The 18,024-nt window shown below is 58.5% G+C and overlaps 1 protein-coding gene across 5 annotated transcripts; it reads left to right on the top strand.

Moving 5' to 3' along the window:
• BCL2L1 (BCL2 like 1) lies at window positions 91-17,957 on the top strand. Of its 5 annotated transcripts, none has more exons than XM_021417191.1 (3): window positions 91-231; window positions 2,286-2,947; window positions 16,285-17,957. In XM_021417191.1, the coding sequence occupies exons 2-3, from the start codon at window positions 2,396-2,398 to the stop codon at window positions 16,420-16,422; spliced, it is 690 nt and encodes a 229-aa protein (XP_021272866.1). In that variant the 5' UTR covers window positions 91-231; window positions 2,286-2,395; the 3' UTR covers window positions 16,423-17,957. The 5 variants fall into 5 exon arrangements, with proteins under 5 accessions (XP_021272866.1, XP_021272865.1, XP_021272867.1 ...); XM_021417190.1 differs by lacking the exon at window positions 91-231 and adding an exon at window positions 1,148-1,285; XM_021417192.1 differs by lacking the exon at window positions 91-231 and adding an exon at window positions 1,226-1,281.

The raw sequence follows: 18,024 nt of genomic DNA, 5'->3' as shown, positions 1-18,024 counted from the left end.
CCTCACCCAGCCTCGCGGCGCTGCACGCATGCGCGCTGCCCCCTCCCGCCCTCCCGCACCCCCCGCGCCGACCCAGGAGCGCGGTGGGCGCTCGGTGGTGATGCGGCAGGAGGCCGGGGACTGCTGAGCGGGCCGAGGCCCGGCGGGGCTCCCGGCCACCCTCTGCGTCGTTGCCTGTCGGGCCCGCGGAGCGGGGGCGGTAAGGGCCCGGACCCTGCACCGACCGCTGAGGTGAGGGGCGGAGTGGGGCAGGCCGTGAGCGACGCGCGGTTCCGCCAATGGGAGAGGCCGCTCGTTGGCCCCGCCCTCGCAGAGCTCTCCCGGCGTTTGATTGGCTGACGGCGAGGGGCGGGCCGTGTGGGCGCGAGCCCTGTGGCGGCCCTCGTGTGCGGGCCCCGTGCGGGCGGCCCCGCCCCTTCGCGCGTGTGTACGGCGGGCGCGAGGGGCCGAGGCGGCGCTGGGGGCCGGGCCGCCCCCCCCGCAGCCGTCGTGGGGCCGTGGCACCGGCCCGTCGTTGTCCCCCGCCGGTACCGGAGCCGCCTCCGCGAAAAAGCCGGGCTGTGGGCAGGCTGCGTGCCGAGGCCTCCCCTCAGGACGGGACGGGTGGTTGCCCTTTGTCCACCCACCGTGGGGTTGCAGTACACCAGTGGCCCCTTTTGTTCCCGTCCGTCGGGGCTGAGCAGGCCGCGCTGCAGCACTGTGCTCCCTGGGCGGGGGGGGTGGGGGGGTCACGGCTCAGAGCCCACAAACCCCGGTGCCAGCGGTGCAGCGCTTTGTGCAGAGCCCTGCGGCCCTTGCCCTTACCTGTGACCCAGTCCTGCACCGCACTGACTCACTGACAGGCTTTGGCAGGAAAAGAAGGTTACAGAGAAACACCATTTGCCCAGCACATAAATTACTAAGAGCTTAACACACCATTGCTGCAAGCAGAGGAGTGGCTCCTGCTTTCTTCATAGATCATGCTCTTCATTATCTGCCCTTTGGAGAAGCAAACTAAATCTTGGTTCTGCTGGAAGCCCCTCCACAACCGTGGGACCCCCCAGACTGCTGGGGCTGGCAGGGCTGGGGGCACCGGGGGGGGGGGGGAAGGGCATGGAGCCTTGGCACCGAGCAGCAGGCAGGGAGGGAGGGCAGGAGGGGTGGGGTGGGAGCACCGTGGGAGGGCCAGGGAGTTGCCTCCTCACAGCGTCAAATTACTTTAATCCAACTCTCTCCGCCAGAAGCCGGAGCGAGCTGAGATTTCCCAGCCCAGAGCTTTCTCTCTGCAGCTTTTCTCGGGGGGTGGGTGAGTACAGAACAGCGACTCTGTGCTTTCCGCAGCCCTGCCTGCCCATTGTTGTGGGTCCTGGGGAGGAGCAGCCCCTCCAGCCTCTCCTTGCGGACCCGAGGGCGGGCTGGGGGGGATGCAGGCTGGCAGGGAATGCCTTGCGTGAAGGGTGCATGCAGGGACTGCAATGCCTCGTGGGGAGGAGGGGCAGCAGGGGCCGTGCAGAGGAAGCAGAGCATTCAAATGACTGTAGAGACCCTCCGGCAGTTTAAACAACGTTACAAACACCCTTTATTTTCACAGCAGTGGTGGTTTCATCTGTGTGCAGTTGCTGGAAGTCTTTAAAAGACCTTTCCTGGGGTTGTTTCTGTTCCTACCTTATTCCTACATAAGGTTTTCATACCGTGGTACCTCAGTGCTGCGCTGAGCCCTGTGATTCCCTTCTCCCTCTGCAGCCGCGGGGAGAAACCTCCAAAGGAGACCCCCGCACCTCTTACCTGCTGCTTTTAAAAGACACTTTGAGCCTTTCTCCCTCCCATATGCCCTTGCTGGGGGCCGTTCCGACGGACGCGGGGCCGGGACGAGCCCCGTGGGATGGGAACGGGAAGCGGCGCGGTGCAGCCCGGGGCTCGGACACCGGCGGTCCCGCTGGGCAATGCCGGCGAGGGGCGCGGCCGGGCCCTTTAACGGGAGGAGCCGCGCGGGGGCGGTGCTGCCTCCGCCTCCGCGGCGCTCCGGGACTGACGGACGGAGCGGGGCCGGGCCGCCCGCAGCACCCGCAGCTCTCAGCCTCCGCCCGGTGAGCCCCGGCTCTGCCTGCGCCCGGTGAGCCCCGGGGCTGAGGGAGGGCTGGGGGTGACCCCCGGGGGTGGGCCCTATTCCGTATGTGGCGTCGGTTCCCAGCGAAGCTGGGTGATGAGCTCAGTGTAACGTTAAGCTATTGATGTGCACGGCGCAGCAAGCTGTCGTGTTAACCGTTTCCTTGCCTCTCTTTTCCTCTGTATCTGTCTGTGCAAAGGTCGAATGTGTTCGCCGGTCGCGAAGGAGTGTGGAGCCAGGAGCTGCTAAGTGTGCTCATCTGCTTGTGCTCTGGACCATGGACTCATTGAGGGCGTCTCAGGTGTGAAAATGTCCAGCAGTAACCGGGAGTTAGTGATTGACTTTGTTTCCTACAAGCTCTCGCAGAAGGGGCACTGCTGGAGCGAGCTGGAGGAAGAGGATGAGAACAGGACTGACACTGCAGCAGAGGCAGAGATGGACAGCGTCCTCAATGGGAGCCCATCCTGGCACCCGCCTGCCGGCCACGTAGTGAATGGAGCCACCGTGCACCGGAGCAGCCTGGAAGTTCACGAAATTGTTCGAGCATCTGACGTGAGGCAGGCGCTGAGAGAAGCAGGGGATGAGTTCGAGCTGAGATACAGGAGGGCTTTCAGCGACCTCACCTCCCAGCTCCACATCACCCCTGGCACGGCGTACCAGAGCTTTGAGCAGGTAGTGAACGAACTCTTCCATGATGGTGTGAACTGGGGGCGCATCGTGGCTTTCTTCTCCTTCGGAGGGGCCTTGTGCGTGGAGAGCGTTGACAAGGAGATGCGGGTACTGGTGGGACGCATTGTGTCTTGGATGACCACGTACTTGACCGACCATCTAGATCCCTGGATCCAGGAGAATGGCGGCTGGGTAAGAACTGCTCTCCCGTGGGGATGGCTCCCTGCATCCTAGCTCAAGCTGCCTGCAGTAATTGTGCTAGTGCTTGGTCTAGACCTTGCAGGACAATAAATTGGTACGTGGCCTTTCCCTCTGCGTTCTTAATGCTCTGCTGCAAGAGGGTCAGTCCACTGTGCTGAAACGGTTAACGTTCTGATTTGTCCTCCTGCATCCCTTTTTCTCCTCCTTCTCCCTGGCTGTTACATAAGAGACCCATTTTCCAAGAGCCTGTGGAAATGTAATGTCATCCAAGCTTGTTCTTCAAATGGGAGCCCTTGCTCTTGGGCATGTTCCTCATGTCATTTAACAGCAGGGAGTGGAGCTTCCTCCTCTCTGTGCTCAGCAGTGCTCCAGCCTGGCCCTGTGATCTGGTGGGGTAACAGCTACTTCTTCATTCTGGAGATGGGACGATGTCTGCCGCTGCCATCGCGATGGAGTGAATCCTCCAGCAGCTCTCTGTGGGTGGGCTGCTAGGAGCAGCCCCTCACAGCACGGTGCAGAGCAGCTCTGTGCCAGGGAGCTGCTGTGTCTTCAGCTGCTCCTTGCTTGGCTTGGAGCTGTATTCCCAGCCGCCCTGAGCAGCACACTGAGTGCTTTCAGTGGTTAGGTATTAACATGAATAAGCATTTCTTCAGGAAGCATTCTTGAAATGCTTGGTCTGTCTGTGCAGGACGGCATGGGACTGCCAGCGGGAGGTATATAGCCTGCAGATGTTTGAGTTTTCTCTTTGCTTCTACTTCTGCATCTTAGTGATTCCCTGCTGATGTAACCTTTACTGGTGCCCACTGGAAAGAGTTCATGCTATCAATCGTTAGCATCTAAACGGTGGGGAACTGCCTCCTTTGCATGTGTGCTGTGGCCTTTTAGCCTTATTCATCCCAAGCTCCCAGCAGCCCATCACAAGGCCGCAGGGCAGGATCCTCCAGGCCAGCTCTCCACCCTTCTGGCAGCGGGGACACACAGGACCCCTCCAAGCCCTTGGCTTCTCATACTGGGCTGGCAGCACCAGGACCGTGGGGAGTAGGTGCACCCAGGGAGGGAGCGGTGCACCCAGCGCGCAGGAATTCCTGGAATGTGGCCGCCCTGGGGCACTGCCTGGGTGGGGCTGCTCCGGAGCTTGGTTTCGATTAATAACCTGGGATCTGCTGGCTATTTTGGCTGGCTTTGTCTAGCCCATTAGCTCTCTCATCGCGCAGATAACACTGGCCAAATGCTGAGTTCCTTCCCCCTCCTTCTGCCTTTGGTTTTTAAAGCCACAGATTAGTCTTGGAATTGAGTGATCAAATCGAGGTTTCCAAGCTAGTGTGGCTGTTGCTGTTAGTGACGGATTGGGTTGTATCCTGGAGACCTAGGCGATAATGCAATCTGATTTTTTGTAAATGAACTCTCTGGGGGATTTAGATTAAATCACTGGTGGAAAATCACTGGTCTCTGCTTGTAGGGAATGAAATACCTCCTCCCTCTCTCTTCCCCACCCCCAATCAACTACCGCAGTTAAGACTCTTCAATTTTTTTTTTTTGTGTCTGTCACTAAATTCATTGTTTGTAGCAAATATTTGTTCAAACAGATTGCAGAAGGGCCAGGACTGCCCTATCTGACCCACCCACCCGCTCTGCCTTTGAAGATCTCTGTTAGCCTGCTCCTCTCCCAGGGGAGCAGCCTTGCTCTCTCCTCCCAACCTTGAGTGGGGTTCCCGACCTTGCTGCTGTGTGTGAAACAGAGCTGGGTGCTGCGTGGGGGCCATAGCAGGGGGATCCAACCCAGCTGCATCCAAAAAGCAGGCTTATAAGCTCCCCTCAAGTACTGGAAAGCTGCAGTGAGATCCCCCCGGAGCCTTCTCCAGGCTGAGCACCCCCAGCTTCCTCAGCCTTTCTTCATAAGATGCTGTGTAGTGGCACTGGGGCCACGGGGGCTTCTGAGTGCCTGCAGTGTGGTGCATCCATGGGGATGCTCCTTGGGCCCTGGATTGACTCCTGCTGCGGGGAGCAAACTGCCTGGGGCAGAGCAGCCCCTCTCCTGCTGCCTTGTTTGCTGCAGGTCTGCTCCCAGCTTTCCCAAGGGGTGCAGTGGGTGAGTCCCAGGGTGGGGGACCAGCTGAACAAAGGAGAGCAGAGGATGTCTGTGGGGGTGTGGGTTTGCCTTCAGAGAGGACTGCTCAAGCTGCTGAGTGCTGGACTGTAACAGCTTTCCAGAGAAACCATTTTTTGAGAGGGCAGTAACAGTAAATCTTGCTATGTAATATCAGCGTGGGTACATTTTGTCATGTTTACTGGCTCTGCCTTGGCTTCTCTTTCTCTCCACAATCTGCTGCTAGGAAAACAAACATGCAAGAAGAACTTCAGGGGATTTTAGTAGCCAGCCCTGGGCTGAAGGGAGCTGCTGCCTCTGTGAGCCATGAAAACCAACCAGCATGTGTTCTGGAAGTAGATGCTTTGACCAGGATTGAATCCCCCTGGCTGTGAACTTTAAACAGTGAGGCCAGTGGTGATCAGTGGCATCAGTGGGGTGTGGAGAAATCTGGTGAGAGGTCAGGCACAGGAGGAGAAAACACAAGGTGAACGAAAAAGTGCCTGACACGCAGAGGTGCATTGGCCAGAGGAAGGGAACTGAGCAGTGACAATGTTGGGTGGCTGTCTTTCCTTCAAGGTTAAATGTACAGTCTAGGGCCTACATCCAGTGTCATGGGGGGCCTGTGGGCAGAGAGGCTAGGGCAGGGTGTGTGCTGGAGGCCAGGACTGAAGGCATGCAGGGTCACTGTTGTCAGTCTAACTTCTGAATCCTGACAGTCCAGGCTGGTCTGGAGTGGAGTGGAGTGGACTATTCCCTGTGAGTCCAACGCTGTTGGTGTACCATGACCATCAGGGCTCCACGACCTGAGGTAGACACGTTGTACTGCTCTGCGGTAGACTGGAAGTCTGTGGTTCTCTTTGGGGAAAACCCTCAGAAGATGTCAATGTAGCAAACTCATTTTCTATTTTCTCAGTTTTTTTCTTGAATGGTAGGAAATGACTCAGAGCGTGTCATATGACAGATTGCAGCTGGGATTTCATCCTGTGCTCTTGCTCCAACCTTCTCAATGGTTGAGAGCTAGACTCCCATTCAGCTCTTCAGAAATGCTTTTTGGCCTTGTGCTGCTTGCCCAGGTAAATTGCACACATTTTCCCCCTGCACCCAGTGATCCTGGCTGCCCTGTTCTGCTGCTGCTGTGCCCTGAGATATGCAGGGCAGCAGCATGAGGTGTGCATGGCACATGTAGAGGGGCCCAGCTGTGCATTGTGCTCTGTGGGGTTTGCAGCCACCTCTGGGAGAGCACTGCTTCCCAAAGCCCTGCTGTTTTGATGCTGCCTGAATGAATGACTCCATTAGCACACAAGGTTTTGGGATGCGCAGGAACTGTTGATCTTGTCTGAGCTCTCAGCTCAGCTTTATGTGTTGGCAAAGCTGGCTGCAGGATGTGACCAGGCAATAACCAAGGATGCTCTCTGCTTTGCTTTCAGTGATTGTCATCACCTGCCTGGGGTGAAGAAGCGCTGTCCCCAGCCAGGTCCCTGCTATCCCTCACCAGTACCAGGTGCTGCTGAGGCAGGACAGCAGCGCACCCCAGGTGGCTATGGCTGGAGCTCTGGGCTCTGCAGCACTGGCAGCTCCTCCAGCTGGCTGGGAACCGGGAGGCTTTTCTGCACTGCTCTCCAGGAAATGCCATTGGAATGACTTCCACTGCCGCTTCCTGCCCGGCCACAGCAGCATTCCTGCCGCTAGACCGTGAAAGATGCAAAGACGTGCTTCCAGAGCTCTGCTTTTCACCCCTTTTACTCTCCTTCTTTGGGGCCCCGGCCTGTTTTCCTTCTGCCCCTGGGTGTGTGATGCAGTTTGATTACGTTCCTTAGATCTGTGATTACAGCAGGCGCCTGCAAGGCAGAGCTGCGATCTCTGGGGCTGGTGCTGGCTGTGACTCAGGGCAGCCGCTTAACCCCGAGTGCTGCAGCACAAGGGGATAGCGTTTCCTCCCCTCCCAGGGGAGCCTGTGGGAACTCACACTCGTAAAGCTCTCTGAGATGCTTTAATCCAAAGAGCCACGGCTTTTAAAAAGCACCTGTGAAATTATTAACAAACTGTTTCTTACCGCTCTGTGTTCACAGCTGCTCTGGATAATGCTGATCATCTTGATCATCCTGCCCTTGTGTAGAAGGGGAGCCGGGTCCCTCCCTGAGCACAGCTCACTGTAGCTGCTGTGGGGCACCATGTCCCAGCAGGAGGGCTGGGATGGAACAGGGGCTCTTCCCCCTGTGGAGGCTGCAGCATTCTGAATGTGTCCGGAGTGCTCAGCTGGTAGCGATGTGGTATTCCTCTGTGTGTCATCCACCTCCTGCAGCACCAGTACTCGTACAGCCTGCACCAGGCACTAGTGTGGTGCCATAGTCCAAGGCCTCTGCTCAAGCTTCTCACCTTTGATTTCTACCTACCTGCTGTAGGCTGCAAGCGTAACCCCTTCCTGGCAGTACAAGGAGTATTCCTCCAGCAGCTGTTTCCCCACTAAGTGTGAAGCCAGAGCGTTCCCAGAGGGAAGGGGAGGGATGGGTATCAGTTGTAGAAGTGCAGCTGAGCCGCTGAACTGAGAGCCGAGGGGATTGATGGTGGTTTCTGACATGGCAGTGGGAAAAGGAGTGGGAGAGGCTGCCCTTTCCCTCTGGTGATCCCAGCAGGGGAGTCTTGGAGGTGCTGCCTTTCCTTCCGGATGATTCAGGGTGAAAGTACACTCACTGCAGGGCGGCTGCTGGCTCGGAATGGCAGGAAAGCAGCCACGTTCCTGCCCTTCTGAGGGGGATGTTGCCATCAACCACCATTGTTCCGAATGACTAAAGATGAAGGATGATAAGAGGCATGAAAGGGAAGCAGTGTTCCTCCATGTCAGGGCACTCCTTGGCTGGCTGCTCTGCCCTTGGACAGGGAAAGCCAGTCCCTCCTCCCTGTTCCACCTGGGGGGGCATGCAGAGAGGTGACTGCTGCTGCAAGATCTCTGAAGTTGTGCTTCAGGATGTCCTGGGGACACTGAGGGTTTAATTAGAGGAAGCACTCGGGTGGCCTGTGAGAGCTTCCTCTGCATGGGCTTCGCTGGTGGCTGTGGGGGGGGCTCGGCTGGGGCTTGGGGCAGCCTCAGGGGTTGTTGGCAGCCTCCAGGTGGGACATACCACGCTCTGCAGAGCGGAGCGAGGTCGTGGGGGCCGGCGGGGGCCAAGCCGTTAGCAGATGGCCCCAGCTGGGGTTACCGGGGAGCAGGTGTGGGTTTCGGGAAGCGGTGTTTGAAGAGAGATGTCAGTTGTGAACCCGGGGGGCTGAGCCGCGGCTTGCACGCCAGGGAGCTGTGACCTAGTTGTGCTGTCAAAACGTTCCTTTTAGGGTTGGTTTTTTTTTTTTTTTTTTTCCCCCCCTTTATTTTTAGGTATTTTGCTTATTTTATCTTCGCGTTTCATTTAGTTAGCGAACATTTTAAAAATAAATAAATAAAAAAATAAAAACGCAAGGGCTGAGCCGTGCTGGGAAGGACTGCCTCCAGGCGGGAACGCCTGCTTGCAGCTCCGTGCAGCCAGCATCCCTCCTCCGCCCGTGCCTTCCTCGGACACGTGCGCACGTGTACCAGCCCAGTGCTGTCTCTCAGGATCTCTTTAATGGGAAACCCAGTGCACTCAGCACGGCTGTCTGCCTCCGGGGTAGCGAGGGAGGGAGGAGCGGCCGCGATTCAGAGCATTAACCAGAGCGGTTCCTGCGGGACTGCGTGAGCGCTGCGCTGTCCTGCTCTGCCCCCTCTGCCAATGGAAGCTGGGGGAGCGTGGTGCAGGATCTGCTAGCAGCGTGGCAGCAGTGGTTGTGCTGGCTGCTGTCTTGATGGCCGTTAACATGTCGTGCCCAGGGAAGGGCGGTGAGCTGTGTTCGAGCAAGGGGAACGTTCAGGGGTCTGTGATTCCCCTGGGGAGAGCTGCTTGAATTTATCGCATTATCCTCCTTCCTGCTCAAGCTTGCGTTTCAGCTGTGTCTGCAGACATAGCTCTTGATTTAAGTAGATCCAATTAGCAGCTGGCTGCTGGCATCGGCTCAGGGTGGTCACCCTTGGGGTGAGGAGCCCAGGGCAGAGGGGCCGGGCTCACCTGTGGGCACAGGGCTGCCCTGCTGGCTTCTTGCTGCTGGAGCTGCTGCCAGCCTGGGGCACTCACAGCTACCATCAAACGCTCCAAAATGCAGCTGCCTGGCAGCATGCAGGGCTCAGAGCACGAGCTTGCACCAGAAAGGAGACAAGGGCTGCTGAGTGGTCCTGCAGGGCCAGTGACATGGTGCCCGCACCCGGTCCGGTCCTGCAGCTGAACCGTGTGCCCAAGCAGAGGTGGCTGCTGGAGCTGGTGTCAGTGTGGTGGCTGCTGCTCAAAGGAGAACAGAGCTTTCCTCCCTGCTGCAGCATGAAGGGCTCTTTGGAAAGCCAAGAGAAGAGGCTATCATGTAGCTGGCAGTGTCTGTGAGCAGCTAATGCTGTGCTCAGGCGGAGCAGGGCAGCTGTTGGTCCCATCTGCACGTCGCTGTGCTTTTGTTATGACTTAAGCAGCAGAAGGTCAGGGACCCCGTGAGCATTGTGCAAGAGGAATGGTGGGTGGCAGGACGTGGCACTGCTGTGCGTGGAGCTCGTGGCCTGAGCTGGGACATGCAGGCAGGGGGTGTGTGTGTGTCTCCAGGCAGTTCCGGGTGACATAAGGCTTTATGCACTGAGAAAATGAGGGGTTGCTACCTGTAAATGGACAAGCACAGTGGTGCTGTAAGTGCTTCCATCCTGGAACACTATGGCTCAGGAGTGTGTTACACTTGTCAGAGAGCTAATGTCTTTTATTAGAGCAACTGACCTCATTTAGAAGCTTCCAGTGCACCAGCCAGTGATTATTTCATGCAACAGCACGTATGGAGGAGCCCAGAGCAGAACATAAAGTCCCCTTCTCCTGCTACGCTGTTCTCCTACATTTGCTGCATCAGCTCTGTCCTCTGCTTCCTCCCCTCAAATCGGCGAGGATTTTGCTATAAGTGACTTCATGGCCGGAATCATTTGAGATTTCATGTGGACTAACAGGAAGCGAAAACAGAATGAGCACATCTTCCTCCTTTTCCTGCCCCTCCACCCTTTCCCCTTTTTCATTCAAGTGCCACGTAAAGAATGCTGCAGCCTTGTGAGGCGCTCGGGCTGCAGAGGGAAGGTCGGCGTGCTGCTGGGATGCTGGGGACAGGTGATTCGAGGCAGGACAGCCAGGGAGCCAGCACCACGGGGAGCAATCCTGCACCCGGCCCCGCTCAGACGGGGCCCTGGCTGGGAGTAGGCCTCGTGGTGAGGTTAGTTGCTGGGGAGAGCCGCAAGCATCACACAACAGCCCAGGATGAGGGGAGCGTGGCTCTGCACCTGGGCACGCGTTGAGCACAAAGCGTCGTCGCCTTGGCACGGGTTTCTGCGTGGTTACACAAGGGCACGAGTGCCGGGAACGTTTGGGGGAAGTGGTGACAAGGTGAAAGCGGAGCTTTGTTCCCTGGGCGCTGCAGGACCGCCGAGGTGCTCGCCCTGTGTGCCAGGCTCACTCCCAAGGATCGCCCTGAAATGAAAGCAGGAGCGTCCCCTGCCCCCGGAGCGTGCCCCTCGCACAAAAGGCAGGCAGGCTGCTCTGCCCGGCGGGGCTCAGACACCATCTGTCCGCTGGGGAGAAGCATCAGAGAGACCGTCTTTCCTTGGACTATTCCGCTTAATGCTCTTCGGAAAACAATCCCATTCCCAGCAGGTGCTAATCTCTTGAGTGGATCCGGCTCAGCCCATGTGCTCTTGGCTGTGCCTTTGTGCCGAGGGCTCATGGTTCCCCGTGCCCCGGGCCTGCTGCTGGCCTGGGCTCCGGCACCCCTGGGAGCCCACAGCCCGGTGAGTTCTGGGAGAAGCACTGATGAAAGATGGATGCAAGTAGATTAGTCACTCGCACCGACTCCTGCTTTAATACACATTAATGTTTCAGCAGATTTCTGAAACGGGAGAGCGCAATTCCCTCCTCTGCATCTCTCGCTGCACGCGGCAGTCCCTGGGGCAGGGAAAGGGGTTACAGCTGTCTTCCGAGCCCCTTTCATGTATTTGGAAAACGCTAAAATTGCGCTGAATGGTGTGGGGTTATTGCAGGTTCCCTGGAGCTGGTGATGAAACCAGTTTGACAGGAGGCTGCCGCGGCAAGGATTAGGGCTGGAATGTGCTAGTGAGGGTTTGTTTCTGCTTAGGGAAGAGCTGGCTCCGGCCCCGGCGTACACTGCAGCCCTGCAGGTTCGTCGGGGCAGGGCTGAGCTCCCCGCCCGGCTCGGTATGGGCCTGAGCTCCTCGCCCCTCCGGAGCTGCGGGTCCCTCCGCACGCACAGCCCTGCAGCTCGGCACCCCGAGCGGGCGGGTGGCATTCCCGGCCATTGTCATGGAGATCGGCAGCTGCTTCCCTGGAGGTCTTCATTTGCATTACAGAGCCGCGTCCCCCGGGGCGTGCAGCTGCGGTGTGCCTGTCCCCACGGCCCTTCCCCACCCCGTGTCCCATCCCCAGCCCCAAGCTGCGGGCCTGGGGAAGCTCAGAGCAGCGCGGGTCAGTGCCTGGATGGCACATCGCCTTGGCACGACGCGCTCGGGCCGGGGGCTCAGGCTGTGCTCCTGTGCTCCAGGCGGGTCTGTGCAAGTGGGGTGGCACCGCTGCCCTCCTTTGTGGCCTGGGCTGGAGATGGGGCAGGTCAGGGGCACCCATGAGTGCCGGGAGCCCGGGGTTGAGCCTTCTTGGATAGCGGGGCACTGGGGACCTCCAGATGGCTCTGGCACATTCAGAGCTGTGCGAGGACCCGCTGAGCTGTGTTTACAGGATCCTAGTGGCAGCCTCTGGGAATACTCATGTTTTCCGTTTTTCTGAACGATCTCAGCAGCCTTCCCCACCCCCCCCCCAACCCCCCCGTGCTTCACCTACAGGTTTGCACATGCCAGTCCCATGCGGTGAGCTGGCAGCCCAAAGGGGCTCTGGGAACAGGTTGCTGCCGACGCGGGGCTTTGTTCTGCTCTGCTCTGAGCTGCTGCCTTTCTTTCTGCACGCCTGTCTCCTTTCTCAGCACAAAACTGTTCCCAGCATCTCATTAACAAATGCCTGTTTGCCCAGATGACTCCTCTCCTGGCCGTAACCTCTTAGCAGTAACACAGCTGTACTTACAGCTAAGGTACAACAGAAACAGAGCGCCTTGTTTTCAAGTGAAACATTGCCTCGTGATGAGGATGCGTGGATCGGGAGTCAGATGCTGTGGGTCATGCTGCTGGCTCATCTGCAACCCCAAGCAGAGCACTTAACCTCGCTGCACCGCTTTCAATCTGTCTGGGAACAGTGTGGGCTTATCCCGCAGGAGGTTTCAGAGAGCCAGCTCATTTTTCATAAAGCACAATGAGGTTCTGGGGTGGGAAAGCCTTTTGTGTGCGCTGAGCTGGTGGCGCGGGTCTGTCTCAATAGGTGCACGCTTATGGGACGGAGCGCAGGTGGGAGCTGTGACATGCAGCTGGCGCTGGTCTCCTCCCCGCACACAAAGCACAGCCCTGGTGGCAATGGGACCCTGTCAGCCCGGGTGTTCAGGGCATGGGAAGCCCTCTGCCTGCCACCAGTGTCCCCGTGTCAAAGCTGCATCGCGTGCCCCTGGCTCACCGTGAGCAGGCTCCTGGGCCCGGCTCATTGCTGCTGCTTCTCAGCACCTCGATGCCCGCCACGAAACGAAGCCCAGGGTACCCAAGGTGCAGCTGCCCCCTCCCCTCCTTGCAGGGGAGCAGATGGGGATTAATTGCTGGCATCTGCTGCCTTCACCTCCCTTCACAGCTCAGTGTTACTGAACCCTCTTTCCCAAAGTGTTGCAGCTTATCTTGAAAGAGGAACCTGGTCTGTTTCGCTCACCATGAATGGGATCCAGTGACTGTTGTCCCTGCTGCTCATCCCGTGCTACTGAATGAAGGCAGCTGGCCTGGCGTGCGGAGCAGCAGGAGTCTGAAACTCGGGCTCTTCCCCATTTTCAGGCCGGTCCTGAATGCTATCTCAGCTCAACCTGAAGTCTGCTTAACGTGCTGTCAGACCCAAGACAGAGAGCGCTTTGAGTTAGACCTGTTCATGTTTTCCTTTTGCTGCAGCATGCTGGTCCGTGTTTGAAGAGCTGCTGCACCCTTCTTGGGGGCAGCATTTTGAGGTGGGTGGGTGGGTGACAGTTTGAGTGCATGCAGCAGGAAGCCCCCAGTGTGGGCTGCAGCAAGAAAACGGGGTGTCCTTCCCCAGTGCTTCAAAACTGGGGATTGCCTCACCGAGGTAAAACCTCATGCTGTTTCCTCACCGCCTGGGCCAGAGCATCCCCTTTCTGGTGTGTGTCAGAGGGGCGGGGACAGGGATGTGACGAGCTTTGGGGCAGTGGAACAGCCTGTCCCGGGGTGCGGGAGGCCTGAGATTGAGACACCAACGTGCTGTTGCTACCATAGTCCTCCTTGTGAGCAACTCAGGAATTCCAAATATTTCCTCTCAGATAAAGGTGACTGGAGGAGGCCAGAATTATCTGGACGTGTCTGGACAAGCCTCAAAGTCCAAACACAAGGCCAGAATGGTCGGGATTGGTCCTCAGAGTGCTGGACTTCAGGTGCAGAGAGGAGGAGGTGTGGGGCGGGGTGGGAACCCAGCAAGATGCCTTTCCTTAACCTTCAACCCGCCCCCAGGCTGGAAGAGATGAGGCTTCTACCTGTTTTCCCACTGCCCCTGCTCCAGGATCACTGTTCCCAGGGCACACATCTGGGATCACAGCTGTGCTCCGTGGTGGGACGGGTCCCCAGGCCCCCTACCCCATGCTGCAGTGTTCCCAGGGGAAGGAGAGGGGTCCTGCTCCCCCCCCCGCACCATACTTGGTTCCTATCCCGCTCTTCTCCTCCTGTAGCACCCGATAGCTCCGTAGCTCACCATATGCATTTATCTCTTCAGCAAACACTTCCTTTTCTTAGAAACAGGCACTCCGAAATACGCTTCTTGGAACTGCATTTCCCCAGGCTGCGAGGCACCTACCAAAAAGAAGTTAGCGTAGAGGGATGAAGCGCCGTCCTGCCCCACTCTGTCCCGGGTCCCTCTCCCTGTGCCTTTTTTCCTCCCACCCTTGTAGGCAGCTCTGGCTCAGAGCTGCTGCCATCTGTGTGGCCCTTGGCACCTCTGTGGCCTTGCTGGAGATGCTGGGGACATCTCTTTCCATGTCCCAGTAAGACCTTGAGGAGCAGGGACAGGCACGTGCTTGGCACTGGGCTCAGTGGAATACCTTAGCCTTAAGGAATACCTGAGCAATAAGACTTCTTTTCTAGGGAAAATATCTTGATGTGCACAGCATCTTTCCTCTGACCTGAGCGCAGCTGCAGCATCGAGTGCCTTGTGCACAGCTAGGACATGACCCTGGGGATGGAGCTGGGGGCCCCAGTGCAGGGGGTGCAGTGGGGCTGGTGGGGTTGCTCTGGACATTGCTGTGTCTGCTCTCCTGCTCCCCTGTGCCCTCTGGTGCCCATCAGCTCTGCTGCTTGCCACGTTCTGTCACCGCTCCGCTGCTTGTCACCACCTATCAGCAGGAGGATTTCCTATGCTGTAATTAAAAATATCCCCTCCGTGGGTTTAGGCTCTCCTCCTGTCCATCTCCTGCAGCACATCGCTGTCTTTCCACAGCCTTCCTCCTGAGACTGTTGAGCAGAGCTGGGAGCAGCTGTCCTGTGGGCAGCACCTGCATGAACCAGTGGCTGTGGGCTGCCGAGTGGGAGAGCTGTGTGGCCAAGCAGGGGAAGCAAGACAAGCTTTGTGCCTTGCGGTGCAGCACCTTGATGTGCAACAGCTTGCTGTGCAACACCGTGCTGTGCAACACACATGTGTGGCAAGGTGAAAGACCAGACAGGAATGCTGTCCTGGCCCTGGAACACCATGGTGAGGCGTGACACCAGCGCAGCGCCAGCCAGGCTTATCTCTGCTTTTCCAGAGCAGCTGCTTACTGGAACTGCAGTCACTTATCAGGGAGCAGGGACCTTGCTGGGAAGATGGCTCAAGGTACGGCACCGCCAGCCCCTGGCTGAGGCTGAGCTGCAGGAGATCCCAAGGTCAGAGGTGCGCAGTGCTGGCTTCCCGCAGCCCTGGGGCCCCTGCTCAGCTCTGATAAACCAGGGCAGTGAAGCTCCCTGCAGCCTGCCTTGTTGCTGACCACAGGGCCCTGCACTTGTAGCGGGGTATCCAGGTTCTGGGAATTCAACTTCCTCTTGGCTTTGCAGGATCAGTGACGAGGGGCAACAGCACTTTGCTGCATAGTGACATCTGCCCAGTTCCGGCTGTGGCTGGGGATGCAGGGCTGGAGAGGCCGGCTTGGCTGGGCCAGGCTGGAGCAGCTGCATTCCTGGGCTGGTGCTTGGCCACGCTCCCACAGCCCGAGGGAAGGCAGGGCTCCTTGTCCAGCTTTGCAGCAGCAACTTGCAGAACACAAGTGCAAAATGCAGAGCGTGCTGTGAGGTGACCCCAGCCAGGACAGGGGAGCAGAGGGATCGTGAGGCCCTGGGCACAGTGATGCTTGCGCTGGGCCATGGGCTGCAGCCGTGCTGCTGCTCCTTTAGACCTCAGCAGCAGAGCGCAGCCTGACGCTGGTTCAGTTTTTCTCCTGCAATGATCACGCTTTGATGCTAATTTTAGAGCCTTGTGGTATTCTCCTTGCAAATCTTTCCTGGCATCAGCTCCTCTCACGGCCAGTCCTGTGCTCCCCCCCTTGCCCTGTGTGTGTAATTCAGAGCAAGGAAGCACACGGCGTCTGTCATCCGCTCTGTCCCCACCACCGCTTTCCTGCCTGCGGGAGCCTGGCAGCCTTTCTGCTCCTTCCACCACTAGGGCAGTGAGGCCCTGGCACTGCTGCCCAGAGAGCTGTGGGTGCCCCATCATTGGAGGATGGGGCCCTGGGCAGCCTGAGCTGGGGAGGGCAACCAGCCCGTGGCAGAGGTTTGGAACTGGGTGAGCTTTAAGGTCCTTTCCAACCAACCATTCCGTGAGTCTATGATTCCCGGGATGGCTCGGCCCTTTCCAGCTTTGTGTAGGAGAGCCCAAAGCCACCACAGCCTCCACCGTGGCTGGGGAATGGGCAGCAGAGGTGAGGGAGCCCCGTGAGGTCTGGGATTGAGGGAAGGGTGTTCTCCAGGGCCCCAGCCACCCTGCTCTAGCTGCGAGCGCTGCGGTCCCCCTCCTTCCCCCTGCTCACCGCTCTCCTCTGCCCGCAGGAGCGCTTTGTGGACCTGTATGGGAATAACGCTGCTGCCGAGCTGAGGAAAGGCCAGGAGACCTTCAACAAATGGCTCCTGACCGGGGCGACGGTGGCCGGAGTGCTTCTGCTGGGATCCCTGCTGAGCCGCAAGTGACCCGTGCTTGTGTCCCCTTGGCACCGGGATGGCTGCGCCTTCACCGCCACATCCACTACACAGCTCCCGAGCACCGTCACCATGGCGGGGCACCCACCCCGCTCCACGGAGCTTCCTTCCTCGCGCCGCCAGCTCCTTTCGTTGTAGCCCCTCTCATTTACCGTTCCGTTGTGTTTTAAAAGGCGCTGAGACCAACGCAGCACTTCAGCCAACAGCTCCCAGTGCTGGGCAGATCCCAACAGCTGGGAGGAGTACTGGCTAGAAGGTGTCCCAGCCCTGCAGGATCCTTTAGATCACTTTGAAAAGAATAAACAGACTTATTTTTGCATGTGTGAGTGCGTGCGTGTGTGTAGATGTGTCACTAATATAAAGTTCCCCAGCCAGAGCAAGGATCTGGGCTCCAGCCTCCAGCAGGGCTCCCGCTACCAGCCCTGCCCCGCTGCAGCAGCCTGGCCACCATGGGGACAGAGCTGAGCTTTGCCATCCCTGCCACGTCCCTCGATTGTCCCCTGCTCCCCTGGCACTGCAGTGAGGCAGAGGGCACCAGGGCAAGGCTGATGGTGAGTGGCTCCGAACTTGCCTGGCAGCCCCAGAGCCCCTGCACCTACGCCAGGCCCAGGGCTGTGCCTCCTCCTCTTACCCCCTCTTCCTCATCCCCCTCCCTCTGCCCAGAGTTGCTGTGTGGCACTGCATGCCCTCCCTTGCGCCTTCTGTGTCCGTCCCTCCCTGCACACCCCATGGCACGACCCTGCTTTGCTGTTGGATTGCGGCCGGGATGGAGGCAGTTAAGGAGCACTTCCCCTCCCCGCAGACACGCAGCCAGGGCGGGGGGTGGCACAATGGGCTCTCCTGTGGGACCACAGCATCCCAGTAAGTGCAGGAGCAGAGAATGAGTGTGAGACAGCCAGGGGATCAAGACTGCTCAGGCAACTGCTGGCACAGGATGAAGCTCTTCTACGTCCCAGGGACCACAGCAGGGGAAGGGCTGGGGTAGGCGAGACCCTATGGGACCAACATAATGTAGGAACCAACCCCAGGGGTGGGAGCAGGGCTGAGCCGGTGGCAGGAGCTGAGGGCTGGCGGCCACACTCCCCCAGCTGCTGCTGGTCCCCATAGCGCAGGCAGAGGGGTCCCTGCCCTGTGGTGTGGCTGTGACGGATGCGTGAAGTGGTAGAGATGACCACACTGCTTCCTCAGAAGCAACTTCCCATCCCTGGGAGAGCACCAGGGCCCCGGCTGTCCCGGCGGGCTGGGCTGTGTACATAAGCACCCGCGCTCTGCTGTACATATCCGAGTAGTTTTTATTCATTTGTGAATACTCTAATGCTATTTTTGTTATCTGTATGTCTGTATTTATGTGTGGTGCCATGCTCTGCGGAGGGCTGGGGCCGGGGGCCGGGCTCCTTTGCTAACGGAGCACTCGAGAGAGAGTGGGGTGTGAGTGGGGTGTTCTCCTGCCCCCGGTCCCCGGCCCCGCGGGGTGAGCTTTGGTTTGCAGGTGGAGGTGAGCCCACAAATAAACTCTTGTCATTGGAGCTGGTGCTGTGTTTTTTGAGAGTGCTGCAGTGCGGGGTTTTGCACAGGGCTGCCCTTTTTGGAGGG

Source organism: Numida meleagris, chromosome 19 (assembly GCF_002078875.1).
Source record: "Numida meleagris isolate 19003 breed g44 Domestic line chromosome 19, NumMel1.0, whole genome shotgun sequence".
NCBI classification, from domain to species: Eukaryota; Metazoa; Chordata; class Aves; order Galliformes; family Numididae; genus Numida; species Numida meleagris.
The sequence above is the reverse complement of the archived record's forward strand: the minus strand, read 5'-3'. Positions and strand labels throughout refer to the sequence as shown.

Coding starts and splice junctions, on each gene's coding strand:
- BCL2L1 (XM_021417191.1), top strand. CDS start 2,396: ATGTCCAGCAGTAACCGGGAGTTAGTGATTGACTTTGTTTCCTACAAG. Junction 2,948..16,284: donor TCCAGGAGAATGGCGGCTGG/GTAAGAACTGCT, acceptor CTCTGCCCGCAG/GAGCGCTTTGTGGACCTGTA.